The 17,762-nt window shown below is 29.6% G+C and overlaps 2 protein-coding genes across 3 annotated transcripts in view; one reads left to right on the top strand and one right to left on the bottom strand.

Moving 5' to 3' along the window:
• The window catches only part of LOC132915421 (large ribosomal subunit protein eL39), a 206,073-nt gene that overhangs the window by 105,578 nt on the left and 82,733 nt on the right, over positions 1–17,762 (top strand). The window contains exon 4 of one of the 2 annotated variants that reach the window (XM_060975214.1): positions 7,470–7,479. The exons of the other annotated variant lie outside the window; for it this stretch is intronic. The gene's annotated coding sequence lies outside the window, so the exon portion shown is untranslated. Of the gene's footprint in view, positions 1–7,469; positions 7,480–17,762 lie in introns of those variants that run through there. 2 annotated transcript variants of the gene reach the window in all.
• On the bottom strand, positions 391–15,813 carry LOC132915413 (sialin). The gene is made up of 9 exons (XM_060975204.1): positions 15,593–15,813; positions 15,396–15,482; positions 12,672–12,916; positions 11,644–11,880; positions 11,387–11,471; positions 10,281–10,386; positions 9,536–9,797; positions 3,793–4,167; positions 391–727 (listed from the first exon to the last, which is right to left on the bottom strand). Exons 2-9 carry the CDS (start codon positions 15,403–15,405, stop codon positions 467–469), a joined length of 1,581 nt encoding a protein of 526 aa, XP_060831187.1. The 5' UTR covers positions 15,406–15,482; positions 15,593–15,813; the 3' UTR covers positions 391–466.

Below are 17,762 nucleotides of genomic sequence, written 5' to 3'. Positions count from 1 at the left end.
TTAAATTGTTCTAGTAGACTAAATCGTTCAACATTTTTATGTGGAAATGTGTAAATTGTTATAATTTTTCACGTTTAACAGCTTGTAAACATATTGGAAAGACACAGTAATTTAAATTTATTAAGCAAAATATAAAACACTAGATTTTTCTATAAATTCAATGAAATTAATGTGAAATTCCTGATTAGAATACATTGATACTCAAAATTAGAGCATGATCTGTAATTTATTATGATACGCGACATTTGATCAGTCTTCTAATAATTGAAAGGTATGAAATTTTGAACAATACGTTTCCCTTTCATTTTTTTTCTCTAATTTCTCTTCTTATCAGAATTCTTTCAGTTGGTAATTCCTTCAACTGCAAATTACGAAAAACTGAGGTAAACGTTATTGTTATTATCGTTAGTCGTGAACACATGTTGTATTTTATTATATTTTACAAATAACTCAGACACATGTGTATTTATTTCTCTTGTTCCCCATTGTTCATCATGTTAACCATTCCATCTTTTTCGGTCGTATCCTTTTCCTCATTTTCCTCTCCGATTTTTATAAATGGCGTCACTGTCAATTTCTGCAATTCTTGCGCATTTTGCTTGTTTGACTTACCATACTTATTCCATGGTTGTTCTTTTGATGTTCCAAACATCAAGCATATAATAGTCCCGACAATAGAATTAACAGCAGCTATGATGAAAACTAATCGCCATTGCGATACAGTTTGCTGAAAAAAATAATGTAAATGATAAAACGATATTATTTCGAAATTCATTAATTATTTTATTCTTTAACGTAATGTTTATATAATTGTCTGTAATACAAAACAATGTTTTACGAAATTTTAAACGGTTTCAAATTACAAATTTACAGATTATTTCTTACTATATTATTCCATATTATAATGGTTATACAATGTTGTAATTTGTTGTAAAATGTTATATAAATATTATAATAAGGAATAGCACCGTTTTAAATTTCAAGATAATGTCATTTCATATTTAGCATTGATTTTTTAGTTTTATATACTTTTACATAGTATTTCTATTGGGTAAGATCGTTTCTTAAAATATTCATCTACATATACTGAATCAAAAAGGTTTCCATACAATGGAATCTTTTTTAATGTTAGTAACTCTATTATCTTTATAAATTATAATTCGTTAGAAAAAAATGTTTACAAATCCTTCGTAGAATTGGAATAAATTAATTAAGAAATTCTAGTCTGGTGTGTGGAAACTTTTTTTATCTACTGTATAAACAATATTAATTTGTATTTAATTTGATAATTTTCAACGAACCAAAGGCATTTTGCTATAAGTAAAGAGTGTTTAAGAGAGAAATAATTAAAGGTAAGCAATTATACCTACAAGAAATTAACACTTAGCCAACCGAATAGGGAGATCTCCCTTTTTGACTTTAGCAACACGTTTTCTTTTTTTTTCTTTTTCTGTTGTTGTTTTATCAGTTATTGTTTACCTGGAATTGTTCCCACTGAATCGCGTCATTTTTTCTGCTTTTATAAAGTACAGTATATAATAAAATATACCAATTTAGTGGTGTTAAAGTTAATTTTTAAAAGTTACACTATTAGTTATGACTAAATAAAGTTATAATCGAACGATACCACGCTGTAAAAAAATATTAAAATGCATTATGAATTTTTAATTTTACGTTCAATTCGTGTTATTTATCTTTACTCATCTTTAATGTTTTCAATTTTATCTATATTTTTTAATACTTTTAATACATACTTTTAATTTGATGTTTTGTATAAACAATATGTGAAATCGTTAAATAAAATCATTACCGCAAATATAATTAATCACTTAAGTAATTTCTAGACTTTGATTTTCAAGTAGTGAATATTAGTGGTCGATAATTGGACAAATGCGCGGTGGACAGCGTACAGGTTGGCGTGTCCGAGCGCAGTGGAAACGTATAGCTCGCTGTGTCGTGCGTGGTTGGCTAAGTGTTAACCCTTTGCACTGCGAATTTTATTTCAATTTCGTTAGTAGCAGTTCCCAACACTTTTAAGTGTTTTATTTGAAATTTACTTTAACTAAAAAAATAAGATAATTTAAATAAATAAAGGAAGAAACAAATTCACTTAACCCTTTCGCTTCGGCAGTCTAGTCCGCCGAAGTACTCTCACTGAACGGAAGCGCGCGCCAGAAATGCGCACAGTGTGCGTCGTTGCTGTATACACGTTTTCCTAAGTCTTATAATAACAATAATTCCTGTAAGAACCGTATATGAAATATCGTTTCACTGTCAATAGATTTAACAGAATTTTTAGCACGAAACAGTATACGATCGTTTGGATGTTTGAAATATATTGCGTAAAACGATTTGATGACATTGTTTCAATAATGAGTAACTTTTAAGAAGTGATTAATCCAATATATCAATAAAATCAACAAAAAATGTTCTGCCGATAACGAAAAACTATATTATTGACTACAGATGGCACTGTAATATGCCCGATATATGGAGTACCGAACTCAGGATTCGTCGCGTGGTCGCCGCCTATAAGCGGCGCTCGTACCCACAGGTCATCTCGCGGGCGCCGCCTATAAGCGGCACTCGAAGCGATAGGGTTAAATACCAGTTTTATTCATACTATTGTTGTATTTTGTAATTTTTAAGTGTATCATACATCTTGAAACAATTTCCAGGATGCAATTCTGGTTTCCTTCCGCACGTTTCACAAGAAAAGGTACACATGAAAGAATATCGAGTGAGACTCGACAACGGAGATGCTGAGATAAAACCTGATATCGAGTCACACTCGACATAGGAGTGCAAAGGGTTAAGATAATCGTATTTCGAAACAACTATGTATATGTATTAAGTTAATTAAAATAAAAACCGAGAAAATTTAATTTCAACAAGAACCATAAATTTTAAATGTTTTAAAAATTAAAGCAATATATGATAGCAAGTTCTGATAAAAGCTTTCTGAAAGATAGAAAAGAAATGATATATGAACAAGTTTTGTTCAGTTTTTATAAGAAAATTTTATAGAACTGTCGAGAATCATGTTAATCCTAAATTTAATACGGAAGTTGTACTTTAATTTATGTTATTATAATTATTATAATTATTATAATTATATTATTGTATATATTATAATTATTTTGATCATGAATACGATTCTAAATGTTATAAAAAAAGAATGATAAAAAATTGCAAAGATATACCTACTGTAGTAAACGCTTAAGTGATATCTGAATAGCTCTGTTAATGAAAAATGTATCAAAATATGCGTTGTCACGTATCTTATCATTATATTTGTCATTATGCTTTATCTCAAAGCGTAAGAAATGATTATAAAACCATTCAGCTCACAAATACCTTTGGCTATAACAGAATTGATTCTTTCGTTCATTCTTTTCGTATTATTGCTGTTTATTTTCACATATACTCTAGCAACTTTTTGTGTTTATACTTTTCCATATTGAAATTAGTTAAATATTCGAAAAATATTAGAATTTAAGCATCGTAATATCTGATCATTAATAAAAAAGTAATTATTAAAATTTTATGATTTAAAATTTTATGTGAATTTAAATTTATTAATTTAATTAAATTAATTTAAATTGAATTAATTTAAAGAAAATGTAAACATGTGTGCAATTTTTAGGTAACTTTTGAAACTAGCTTATTGAGTATGGATTAGTTGAGACAAAATCTCGAATGCTGTATGGATTATTATATCTATGCTGTTGCAAAGGACTAACTTATATTCATATAAAGCAAAATAGAAAATTATTTTATATTCATACTTACATTATTGTTCGTCAAAATACCAACCACTGCTGGTGAAATGAATCCAGAGGCTATTACTATCATTCCGCAAAATCCAAGAAGAATACTAGCATAATTCGGACTCAAATCCACAAAAGTCGCCAAGGGACCAGCGGAAATCGCACCAGTTACAGCTGTTCCTGCCATCATGAAGACTACCGCGAGCGTCGGATGACATCCGCTATAGCCCAAAGCCAAGATGAAAATCCCGTGCAAACCAGTACATACGAACAAAGCCAGTTTTCTAACGTTGGTTAAACTCATCTTGTTGGTACGTATGAGCCAGTCGCTCATGATCGAGTAATAATACGAGAAAATCATTCTTAGTATATGCGGGGCTCCAGACAAAAGTCCAGTCTACAAACAAATTTTCATTACTGATTAATAAACTGCCGAGCAAGTTTAAATAATAAGTAGAGGTTTATTTCATCTTCTAAATAATCTAAATATTGAATACTGAATGAGCAATCTATGCAAATCAATCTTATTTTGTAGCCGACAGACAAAAATTAATAACAATATATATATATATAAATATAGTAAATAATTTTCTTCTTGGTTTTGCTATCACAAGATACGTAATAGAGATTCCTCTCTGTATATGGTATATTCCTCTCTACATAGGTTGTCTGAAAAGTTTCTTTCGTTTTACGAGAAAATAATAGACGCACAACGTTTTTTGTTTGATATTATTTTGTCGAATTACGTACGACTCATTTTATTTTGTTGAGATAAACACCGCGACATTTCACAGACTTGGTTTCACGTTTGTATGAAGGTGCACTGTCGTAAAATCACGTTTGCGAAAGAAAGACACTTTCCGGATAACCTAATACATATATATGTACATATATATGTTATCTACAGATTCCTTTTTTTCTCTGAAACTTAATCTTTTAATCGTTCACTCAGAACCATTACATATATCTTATACGCTGCATCGAGCAAGACTATACCTCTATAATTTTATGTTTTTTCTTTGTCGCCATTTCTCCAGAAATCTCTTACCATTTCAAACTTCTATAATCAATTCAATCACGGTACTTCTCGCTTTCCCTACGCTCTACAACCATGATTCCCCTAGAATTAGTTTCCTTATTTGGTTCTCAATTTTTTTTTTTTTTTTTATTTAATTTGTATTTTACAATTTGTCCAGCTGGACATTTGATAAATTGGTTCTCAATCTCATCTTCTGTAATATCGTCCTCTTCCTCCTTCTCTCTTACTATTCTTTTGCTCTCACCCACTATTTTTTCCTGCTGATTATTCAACAGGCGTTCCTCTATATTTCGGATATATTATTGCGTAATGTGAGCATTCTTTACATTGAAATTTGCAATAAAGACAAACGTCCACAGGTTGCTAATTAGATAGGCTGTTTCAACCCTGCTGCGATTATCGGATTTTCTACGTTTCAATCTTGCTTTCATTTTAATCGAGAGAAGAACTTATTTGAAGAAAATTTTTAACGAAATATTAAGAGAGGAAATTGTATAGCAAAACGTATTGGTGCTTGAAATTCAAAATCGAATTTTTTTATTATTGCAACGTATTCTACCCATCATGAGGAACAAAAGTGTCGAAAGAACTGCGGGGTGCAAATGATCTCCCCTCCCGAAAAAGATGTTATTGTTTTAATAATTCATAGACTGACTCTAACCTCAACGTGTTGATATTCTGCAGTCAGATGCAAGGAAAAGTAGCATCTATCGATATAGGTTAATATCCTAAGTATTATATATTGCATATTTTCCTTTTTTTATTTCTTTTTTTGCTTTTTCTGTTCCCTCTTTTTCGCTGTTTAAATAATCCCAAACTCGCACTTCTCATTTTAAGGTTAAGTTTCTCTCCAAAATTATCTATGATTCTTCACTTCAGGTGATAAAATCCACGTTTAATTCGATGTATTCCACTCCGGCTTCTTTTTTGCTAATGATTATTCTGAGAGATATTTGGAATCACAAGTAAAACAGCAAAATAACAAAATTCTTATCTGTTTGTACATATTTGTTTTAGAATGTAAACGACAGAAAGTATACTCAATTTGACGTTACTGTGTAACGAATGTAAATTATTAAAACAAACTATGTACGATATGTTTTACTTAGGAAAGAAAGAAATTCAAATGTGCTGAGTCTGAAGAACGAGGTATCCGTGAGGAGCGGGTCTGCATTTTGTCCACGATAATATAAACATTTTTCAAAAATGGATAAACCGACTACCTTTGTTAATTTGCTATGGAGTCGTGAACGTAAAAATCGCCAATATGGTGCACTTATTATAAACGTAGACACGTAACTCTTGCTCATTCGTGATTAAATCTTTCAAATTGTTGCATGTGATTTTTCGCGTGCCCAATTATTGATTGAGGATGCTATATAGTTGCATCCATGGCAAAAATTTCGTCGTGTGACATATCTGTTTAGAATGCTCGAACGCGACGAATTTTATAAAATTGTTATAGCATTGTTAATTTTCTCTCTGATATTCTATGTAAGTTCGTTAATAAGGATAATTAACCTTATTAATTCTTGATCACCAAATTCTTAACTTAGTCGCTTAGAATCGTATTGTTGTTCCGTCTCTGCACATAAAGATCTTACATTATTCCTGTATTCTGATATACCTGTAATTTCCTGATTCTTTGTCAATAGCACGTTCCACCGATCAAAATATGTCGGATCACTTCCTTTACATCTATTTTCTCTACACCCTATACCTGTTTGCCGTTCCTTGTTTCTACCAAATTTTCTTTTTCTCTCTCTCTTACTACTATTTCCTTTCTCCCGCCTTTACTATCAGATTTAGCGGTTGATAGTTTGATTTCACTCTCTCATCTATATGTAATTAAAATTCCCTTTCAAGCTTCTACTCAGAATATACAAACCTTTTTTGTGTCCATTTAATAATCTCTTTTTTTTTGTATTTTTCATCTTGTTCGAATTTCTAGTTATCAGTTCTTCTTCGTCTCCTTTGACCTACATATTTCCCTCGTTATCAGTTCTAGCGTTATAATCCCGCCAACTACCATTACTTCTTCGTCTATCTGTTCATATTCTGTTGATAATGTCGGTGCTAACTACAATTTATTATATAAATTGACCAGACATTCCATATCTTCTCCTCTACTTCTTTTTTCAGTTCTATTAAACCTTTTATTCTTTTTCTCCGCTATTTGAAAGGTTCCATCCTTCTCTAACATACGTCAGTATATCCCTCCTTGCTAACTAGCTCCTTCAGACAAATCATCTGTTTGGTAATTTCGCTTTGAACGTTTCCCACTTTTTATGCTTTACCCATATTTTTGTCCAAAGTAATTAGACTTGTTTACATACCACCAGAAGCTTTTGTCTTTGTCTATTAACCCTTGCGCATTTCAGAATAAGAATCTCTTTTTCCCCTTTTCGCACTTTGACTTTCTCCGTTGATTCCTCTTCCCTTTCCCTTCATAAACTCTCTTTCTCCTCGTACTATAGCTTCTTATATCTCACTCAGACTTCTTTCCCCTCCACTCTTTCCTTGTTCGCTATTTCTCTTAGCCTTTGCGCTTTCCTTTGCTCACCCGTCAGGTCATGATCAATAAATATTTCCCTTAATCTCATTTTACTTATTTTTTACATATTATTTCTTATTGTATCTCCCAACTCTTCAAATGCATTATTGCTACACGTTCTCGTTCTTTAATCTCTATCCTTTTTATTACTTTCTTTATCTGAAATTTTTCTTCTACAAATTCTTCAACTTTCTCTTTCGCTTCATGCTTCTTCATCTTTAGAATTTTAGTCACAATATTGTTTTGTCTTTTTATTCTCTTACTTTTCTAGTTTCTTCTCAATAATTTTCATCTTTCTGTGTATGTTTGGATTTGTTTTCACTTTCTGGGGATTTGTCCCGTCCTTCCTGTGGTATTCTCTGCACTTTTTCTTCTTTACTCCCTTCGTCCAATATCTTTCCAACTTCCACCATCATTTCGACTATTAATGGCTTTTTTTCTGCCGTTCCTTCTGCTTTTCTTCTACTCTTCGGTATAGTTTCCTTTATTATTCCTGCTTATCTCTTCTCCCTCGATTCTTTATGGCACTTTCTTCATATCCATCTTCTCTTTCCTTGTTTCGTAATTTCCACTTGTATTGCTTCCATCTATTTTCTGATCTCAGTCTATCTTCCAGATTCCTATTAATTTTTCTACTGTTATTGTTTTTCTTTTATTTCCCCCCGCAGCTGACGGTCTGCCTCTTTTCCATTTCTCATATTTTGATGTGCCTTCTAGCATGTCTGCTATTAACCTATTACTTCCTGTCATCTTCGTTCTTTGATCCATACCATTTTCTTCTTCGTTTTCCGATATTTTGATACAGTACTCTGATACATCCCAATTGTTCTTCTCGTAATCAACGTTTTACTTAACCTATTACCTACCACGTGTTTTTTATTCCGTATTTTTTTCTCCCCATTTTCGCTTCCTATCATTAGCTCTTTCTCTTCACCTGGTCTCTATCCTATCCTCTGCCTCTTTATTCGTTTCTAGCTCTGCTTCCCTTTTCTAAATTCTACGAGTTATTCTTTGTAGTTTCTACTAAATCATTGGGTTGTTCCGAAAGTTTTTTGTGCTTTTCGTAGTCGTTATATCTCATTTTTTATTTAGTAGGTCCGAAGCATTGTTATCTTATTTATGATGTACTATTATCAAATAATAAGATAATGTGATAATTATTTAGAAATGTAGCCTCTTCACCGATTTCAGTGATCTTGAAACATGTTGTCAAGGCCATCATTCTCAACAACTTTTTTCTATACATGTCATCGCCGCTCGATTTTAGTCTCCAAGATATTTGCAACAAACTTTTGTTAAGTTTATCTTATGAATATTCATTGTGGCGTGTATTTTGACGAAGGCGAACTCGCTTAATGGTAACCATATACCTATTAATATAACCTAATCTACACAATAAAGGTGAAAAGTTAATGGGTTATAGATTGTACTAAATTCACGTGTAGCAGTTAATGCTATCGTAGAGGTACATATATTACCAGTTATAAGCTTTCTGGAAGTATCTCGGAATTTAAAGCCGAGCAGCGATATCACGTACAGGAAAAGGTTGTTCAGAATGATGGCCTTGACAACATATTTCAAGGTTATTGGAATCTGTGAGGAAGCCACACTGCTAAATAATTACTTGCTGTTTTCGACTACTGAAGAGAATTAAAGGGAATTGTTAAAAAAAATTCTTCTTTTTCAATAAGATAACGTTAGACCTTATATACCGATGAAGAATGCACTCAAAATAGTGGAGTTTAGTTGAAATTTTCAATGTTATACCCTCTTGTCTTGTACCAAAAATGAGACATTTTAAAGATTTATTTTTATTGATATTATCGTATTTCGTGAAGGAATTCATTTTCAGAAAGGAAGAGAAATTTATCAGTAAAGAGACCGTGAGAATGCTGGATAATAAAAAGTTATCAAAAGGGACAGTGATTATGTTATTGAAAATTAAAGTAATAGTTCTATAAATATGGAATCTACATTTTATGTCATACTTTATAAAATTGTCACTTGTAGAATGCTTCAATTTGACACTAGATGTACATCTATCTAAATAGATAGCAAAATCTTTGAATAAATAATGCTTCACAAAACATGTTAAGCATTCAAAATTTTAATAGAATTGTAATAAATAAATAAACTATTTATGAAATTATGTTTCAGGGGATATGTTTTTACCGCATTGATATTCCATCCGTGAATGAAGTTAAAGTAAGTTGGAGCTTGAGTCATTAGTGTGAGAAAGCCCCATGCTCCACTCCAGTGAGCTATGATTGTAATCCAAACTGGACCAGATGTCAGTATATGTTTCCAAGGAATAACAGTTTGTTTTTCATCGATCGAATTACCAAGATGTTCCAAAATATATTTTTTCTCTTCGTCAGATATTCGAGGATGTTGCTGAGGTGAGTCGTGTATGAGGAATAGCCAGAAACAGTACCTTGGAATTATTTCTTATGTCAAAATCTGTTTCTTGTAGTATAAAAAATATTATAGTATAGTATAGAGCATAGTATAGTGTAGTATAAAGAATGTTATAGTATAATATAAAGTATAGTATAGTGTAGTATAAAGAATGTTATAGTATAGTATAAAGTATAGTATAGTGTAGTATAAAGAATGTTATAGTATAGTATAAAGTATAGTATAGTGTAGTATAAAGAATGTTATATATTTTATATATTAAGATATGAATTAAGATTGACGATTATCCTCTCAGAATAATCATCAATTTTTAGTCATTTTTGATAATGTACTAAAAAATATTTTGAGCAAAAATTAGTAAATTCCCTATATACTAATTAATTAATTCTCTATATACTATACACATTTGTATATTAGAAATGTCTAAGAATTTCCTTTTTCAATAAAAGCAGAAGCTGACGTTAAGGCAAATTTAACGACTACTATACTGTGATCTTACCAAATGACTCCAAGTAATGATGTTATATAAAATGCAGTACCCCAACCGAATGTACTACTAACAACTGCGCAAAGTGGGTAAGTTATAGCAGCACCGACAGAACTACCTGAAAAGTAATATATTTAAAAATCTGTCCTAGCGCAGAACCACTAGCAATTTTCTGTTCTCTTAAGAAATGACTTCAGTCGTTATGATACGAGTAATTAAGAATTAAAACGTTGAGAGTAAAGGTGGATTAGTCCCACTACATAATATAATTAATAATTTATCGTCTACAATAAACGTGAGCACAAATTAGTGTAATAAGTAATTTTGTTATAGTAGCTAGATCTGATTTAGAAGAAATGAATGTTTTCATTTTTGTATGATTAATACAGTTTATTGGAATAAATTAATATCGTAATCTCACATTCAGAAAGATGTGGTTTAGTCCACTTTTCCTCTCAATGTGTCAATTATGATTATAAGAAAGACTAACTAAAATTAGTTAATACTAGAATTATATTAATACAAAAAAATCACGGTATACGTGAAAGACAATAGTTGCTCGTGTTAGGAAAATACGAGAATGTAGAATGACAAATTTCAATAGGAAAATTCTCGAAAAATATCGACATATTTTTGTGCTAACAAAAACCAGGATTCGAAATTCTATGTATCAGAATCTGATATATAGATAATTAACTTTTAGTGTACATATAAAATTAAATTAACCAACCTTCACTGCAATTGTCTTTTTTGCTATACTACCGAGATAACAAAATTTAGTGCATCAGTTTTAAGTTTAATGCATTTTTTCTGACAGAAGTCTCCAATCCTTTTAATATCTTTATTATTTTGAAATAAGTGTTAAAATTTATAAAACATTTCTACTGTAGATAACAAACGTTTCTATCATTTTTTAATCGAACACTCAAAATATATTTATATGAATAATACAATAATTATTATATTACACTAAAATATCATAAAATATTTCGGATATTTTATGCAAATTGTCTGCTAGAAATATACATATATTGTAATATGTACAATTATTATATATAATTATTAACTATACATATAGATAAGTACATATATGTATTACGAGATTGTAGATACTTTACCCAAATAGGAACTAACAAATTTGCTTCTCTCATTCTGAGGAATCCATTTGGCAGTCATGTCATGCATAGAAGGCCATATAACACCCTAAATAAATAACTTCAATCGAAAACTGTCTGAATATTTTTCATTTGTACAACAACGATAGTTTTATAGATAATGTTGACAATTAAATTTGGACTATTATTGAAATATTTTCATCTAATTATAATATTAGCCATTTTTATTTCATCGAGTTTTAATTCTTTTGTTGACTTACCGCGACCAGACCCTGGAGAGCCCGTAGTGTCACAAGAGCATAAAGGTGATAACGGGTCATAAACGGAATAAAGAAGCCAAGAATTGCTGTTAAGAGATTTCCTAAGCCGTAAACAAGTTTTGTACCATAACGTCTTGCTAGAAGCCCTCCAGGAAGTTGTGTTGTCCAATGCAACCAGTAGTAAGCTCCCAAAGCTAAGCCTTGCTGATGCTCGGTCCAAGCAAATCGATCATCGTCCTGAAAACAATATTCAAACCCAGAAATATCATTAGTACATCTGTTCTTTTTTTTATTATTATTTAATTTGTACTTTACAAATTTGTCCAGCTGGACATTTGGTAAATTTTTCTTAACTTAAATTAAATTAGTACATTTGTCAACACAATTTACATTTATCGAATTAAAGAATTATATTATCTATATAAATATGAGGTATAAAATTAATTCATTTTCATGAAATAACTTTGTAGATTTTTGAAATTAATTTTTCAATAATGAAATCTTAATTGAAATGAATTCGCTTTCTTAATATGCCTTTAAATAAAAAATGGCTTAATTTTGGATCAAGCACATATATGTTTCTATATATACCTATATTTGTAATAGTAGTAACTTATTTTCGAATAGATGAACAAATGATATTTTCAAATCACAAAATCAACAGGTATCAATTTATCAGTCAAAAAGTAATAAACATCTTTACACAAATTATTTCAAGTTTTAAGGTAAACTATTTAAGTATTTGTTCTATCTTAACGTTAAAAGATTTTAGTTTATTTTACGACATCAAATGAAAGAATATACGATAACTTGTTTTTATAATATTTAAACATGTTTTTTAAAATATTCGAAAATGTTAACCCGGACCGAAAATAATTCGACATGAAAGAAGCTTGTTTAAATGTATGAACATGAAAATGTTAAAAGATGCGGTCTGGAATATATAATAATCATCAAAAAATGATGAAATGAACAATGATTACAATTATAATTATTATTATACAGAAAAAGTATAAAAATATACGTACAATAATATCTCGCTCCGAGTGTGATGTAGTAGATATTGTAGTCTCAAGTGTGTTGTTACTATCGTCTGTTTTATTGTATAACCGTAGATTTTCGATGTCACATTGAGAATTTGTTGCCAGCTTTGGACGAGGTATTACCATCGCTACTATCGTCAGATTCAAGTTGATCCGCAGCATGTAATTTATAGCGAAACCGCAGAAAACAAGATACCAAAGCACGTCCCGGCATGATATCAGTTCTTTTTCTTGAATGCATTTAATTTATTTGAACACATTCATGTACAATAAAATATAGTTGGTATTGATTTTTTATAATAGAATTGGATAATTATTATTTTAAAATTAATTTGAATCAACTAAAATACAAATTTTAATAAAGTGCAGTATCTACATATACATGTACATACATACAATGCAATTCTTTTACTTTGAAAGTTTCAATTTCATTTGTTTTATTACCAAACCTGTTTTTGTTATGCAAAAGAATTTATTAATGCCAATAACTTGTAACTCATGATTTGTAAGATTTCACTAATAGTATTAACTGAATTGTGCTAAAGGACGCTGGTTTTATTGATCGAGATTATCAAGGAGACGATTCATTGACCAGAATTTCGTATTTAAGCTATTGAAACTATTTTCAAGGACTACAATAATATAATAAATTATAATTACCTATTAGAATGCATGGTCTCTTAATCTGAATCTTATCGAAAAATCTGATTGATGATTAAAGAGATGAATTAAATAGAAAATATCGGAAAGTTTGTCTAACTCGAATAAAAAATAAAGAATATATAAAATAGTAATGTTGAAAATGATAACGTGAGTTCGCGCTGGTCATTCATATGGAGATGCGCTAGTTACAATAAATAGCAACTAGAAGATAGTTCTAGATACAATCGATAGATTTAATCGATAGGTTTAAGGTGTTCTTTTGTTTTTATCCCTAGTCCATGTAAGAAAGCGCAATAAAGGTTTTTCGGCTCAGAATGATATGATAGATTTATCCAAAGAATAAAATAATAGCTAATATGATCCTACCTCTGTATACAGAAATAACAGCAAATAATATAAATATCAATGTTAATGAAGACAGGAGCCAGAAGATATCGTGGCGTATGTAGACAAATTGACAAAATTAAATTAAAATAAATTTTAGGTTATGTCTCTATCTTAGTCTTACAGCAGGATGAAACGAACATAAAGATATTTAAAGCAAAAGGATCGTAATGTAATATAGTTTAATAAAGGATCTACAGTTAATGTAAAATATCGATATTTCTATCGGAAGTACTCGACTGCCTCACTACAAAAAGGTATGATATTTCCTTTGCTACAATGAAAGAATGATTGAAAGATATGTAATATTCAAATGCGAGATACTACGAAATATCTTTTTCTATCGTGTAATATATAAATAAGTTTCTTCATATTATCTTATTTCAAGGTAAAAGATATGCAATCAAAGTGAAGAGTTAATCATTTCATTGACTTATTTACATCGGAAATACTCGTTCGAATTCGCTAATAATGATGAAATGCAAGAATAAAATAATTTAGCGATAATTTGTACTAATACTGGCATCTATCATATCACGAAAATTTCAGACAACCAGACGAAATCTGTGAGTAGTAAGACAATAAAAAATTTATCACCTATAATAACATCTGTTATTATTTTTTATTCTTCCTTGTCAAGATCATAGGAAGATCAAGTGATATTTTCATATCTGTTGATATCTAAGCATATAATATGTAAAACAACCATTCTTATGGTTACGTAATTTGATAAAAAGAAGATGAATGACTGTTAAACATTGGCAGACTCGTACCAAGCACAATCCTTTCCATGCTTAATTTTTATTCAATATATTTCAATTGAAGATTGTAAGAACCATCATAACCTGAAGATTTCATTGACATTTTTATTTTAATATATTAATATAAAATAGTTAAAAATGGAAATAATTTGTTGGGTATGGACGAAAATATAATATTTTATGCCAAATGATATTTTAATGCTTTAGATACTTAATGACTCTAATACTTAATTACACACGATATTTTTTAAATTATAAGAAGTTTGGAAAAATATATGTTTAGCTCCAAGATCAAATAAAAGGATAATTTTGGTAACATAAGATCGATTGACAACATAATAAATTGAAAAATTCCTGTTGTATAAAAAAAAAGAAATGTGACTTATGGTATTCTTCCTCTAGCCTCCAATTTTCAAAAATAATGTATCAATTGAATACACATCATTCTTATAAACACACTGCAATTATATACGCATATCGCAGAGTTATATTTAATTAAGTGAAAATGTTGTACACCTGAAAACACAAAACTTTTTGCATGTAACGAATGCAGATGTAGATCATTTTTTATTTATAACATGACATCGATTCCATCACGTTGCGATTTTAGTTTCCGATTGCTACAATAAAATACGTTATTAACTAAAAAGTAAAATAACTGAATAATTATTGTAATAAAATAACATAAAATCAAATAATAAAGTAATAAATTCAATCGAACAAATATTTACATTATTTACAAAAGCTATGATCTCAAATTTATATGACTGAAGTTAATGATCATTCTCTTCGGTACAGTTGCATTCATGTACAATTTCAATTACTGATAATCAGCAATCTTCACGTGAAATCGTGCATTTCTCTCGCGTTTGCTATTTTTCACTAAGAAAATTTTACTTACTATTGGCCATTTCGTCGATTTCTTTCCTTCACAGGCTACGATACTCCACCAGTTAAATCGAATGAGGGAATTACGCACACGCGATGTCTTCCGCGAATAAAATTTCTTAAAGAAAAATCTTTAAGATCATTAACGTCTTTATTATACGTTTAATTGATAAAATGAAGCTTTATTCCGCATCAATATCGAAAGGATACAATAATAGTCAAACGTTTCTTGGAATCGTGTCGAGGTATACCGTTTTCTGTGAAAATACCTATAATTCCATTGATTTTACGGGAAGTCTCGCGTCACGATGATTATTCATAGGAATATTGTCCTTTGACAGATTTTGTTAGACGTTTCGTGTATCTCTAAGTGTGTGTTAATCAGCTAGTGTCGCGGAGTATACTGCATGATTGTTCTTCGGCTATAATCACGCGTACCCTGAGGAATCTTTCTGCGAACCTCCACCCATGCAAAAATAGTAGATAACGAAAATTACGCTGTGTTCCGTACGTTTAAAATCCAAGCTTATTCGTTTCTTTGTCTCGTTGTTCGACGAGGCTTGTGTCTGGCTACGCTCGTTATTTATTGATCGTTAATTTATTTATTGATAGAGTATGCTTGTAAATCAGTCATTCTACGAGATATCTGTCCATTTCTCCAATACATAATTTTAGATCGGACTTTTATGTAGAGAACTGAGTAAATTTAGAATAACGTCGCTAGTCTACAATAATATTTTCATAATTTCTAGATATTCAATAAAAAATATTATATTACTATTATGCATGGAAATATAGTACGGAAAAGAGAAAGAGAGCTTGTTCTATTTATTATATTTTAAAAATGATTGAACGCTGAGTTCAATAATGAAGATTGAATGTTGCATATTTATATATTGTCTTTCCTTATGTTATTCCAATTCATGGTAGTAACAGTGTATCTGAAATTATAATCATATATTTCGAAATTATTTTATTATATTTGAATATTATTTCATGTATCACTCTATGTATATATTTAAATGATTATTATAATTTATAACACGTATTATGTATAAATTAAATATTATGGAAATATAAGTTTTTAAATTATATATAATTTGTTGATATAAAATGAACAATATTTTTTAAATATTATTCTTATTACACAAATCGACTAGAATCGATTATACGTTTCAAAACCATGATTTCTTCAAAATTACTGTTTTCTTGTAGAAATAATTTATAATAATACATATATGTATTTCATTTTATAATTTACCTGAGCAAGTACCATGTAAAATTTATTTATGATTTACTTAAAATACTAGAAGATTGACTTATAGTATGAACATTTAATGCAATGTAAGAACATTTTGATATTTATCAATATGTTCATTCAACTATTTCGAAGTATTACGAATTTCGAGTCTTATGAATTGTAAATAATATTCTCATTTCATGAAACTTTATAATATTTCTTTTGTTTTATGAAATTTTAATATCTAGGTCTTGTTATTCGAAATTAAAATATATTATATTATGTGATTATTAAACCTGTATATGTACATTTTAATATTTCTGACGTGTATCAAATGTTATACTTCGCGAATCTTTTTCCACAGTTTTCCACGAGAAAAAAATCCAGTGTCCCGACATTTGATAACTGAGCATCAAAGAATCAACCGTCCTTGTCTTGTTCCTTAATGAATAATTATTGAAAATAATGTTCATTTAACGTAATATCGTTTCAAAGGTTATTTTATTATTATATATTTTTGCTATAATCTGTTAACAAATTATGTACAGATATACGATATATGTACAGGGTGTATAAAAGGTGAGAATAAAAATCACCATAAAGCGATTCTATACCTCTATATCAGTGAAGATGTGGAAAAAATTGTATGTACAAAATTGATCTTCAGCATGATTTACAATGTCAAGATTATTTTAATGCAATGTATTCTATTCGTCACGAGAAACAAAAGTCTCAAAGGATCCATAGATCGCAAATGACCGTATCTCATGAAAAACATGTTAAAGTTTCAATGATTCTTAAACTTCATTCACAATGTGTTTCTATTTATGTTTACATTTAATGGGAATGTAGCGTGCTATCTCCGAAGTAGCCGGAAATTACAGAACAGTTTGTAAAATATATCAAAATATAGGAATAATGAATGGAACACAGAAGTGTGATTCTCAGCGGCTATTAACAATTTCGTATTGAAGAATTAATATTAATATTATATATTAATTATATTAATATTATATTAATATATTAATCTGTTCTTATATTAATATATATAAGAATAAATATATATAATATATTATTTATATAAGAAGAAGAAGAAGAAGAAGAATTAATATATATAAGAAGCTTTTACTTGTGGTTTTC

The sequence above is a fragment of the Bombus pascuorum genome, chromosome 17 (assembly GCF_905332965.1).
Source record: "Bombus pascuorum chromosome 17, iyBomPasc1.1, whole genome shotgun sequence".
Taxonomy (NCBI): Eukaryota; Metazoa; Arthropoda; class Insecta; order Hymenoptera; family Apidae; genus Bombus; species Bombus pascuorum.
Note: the sequence above shows the minus strand (reverse complement) of the source record. Positions and strands in the feature narration are given on the sequence as shown.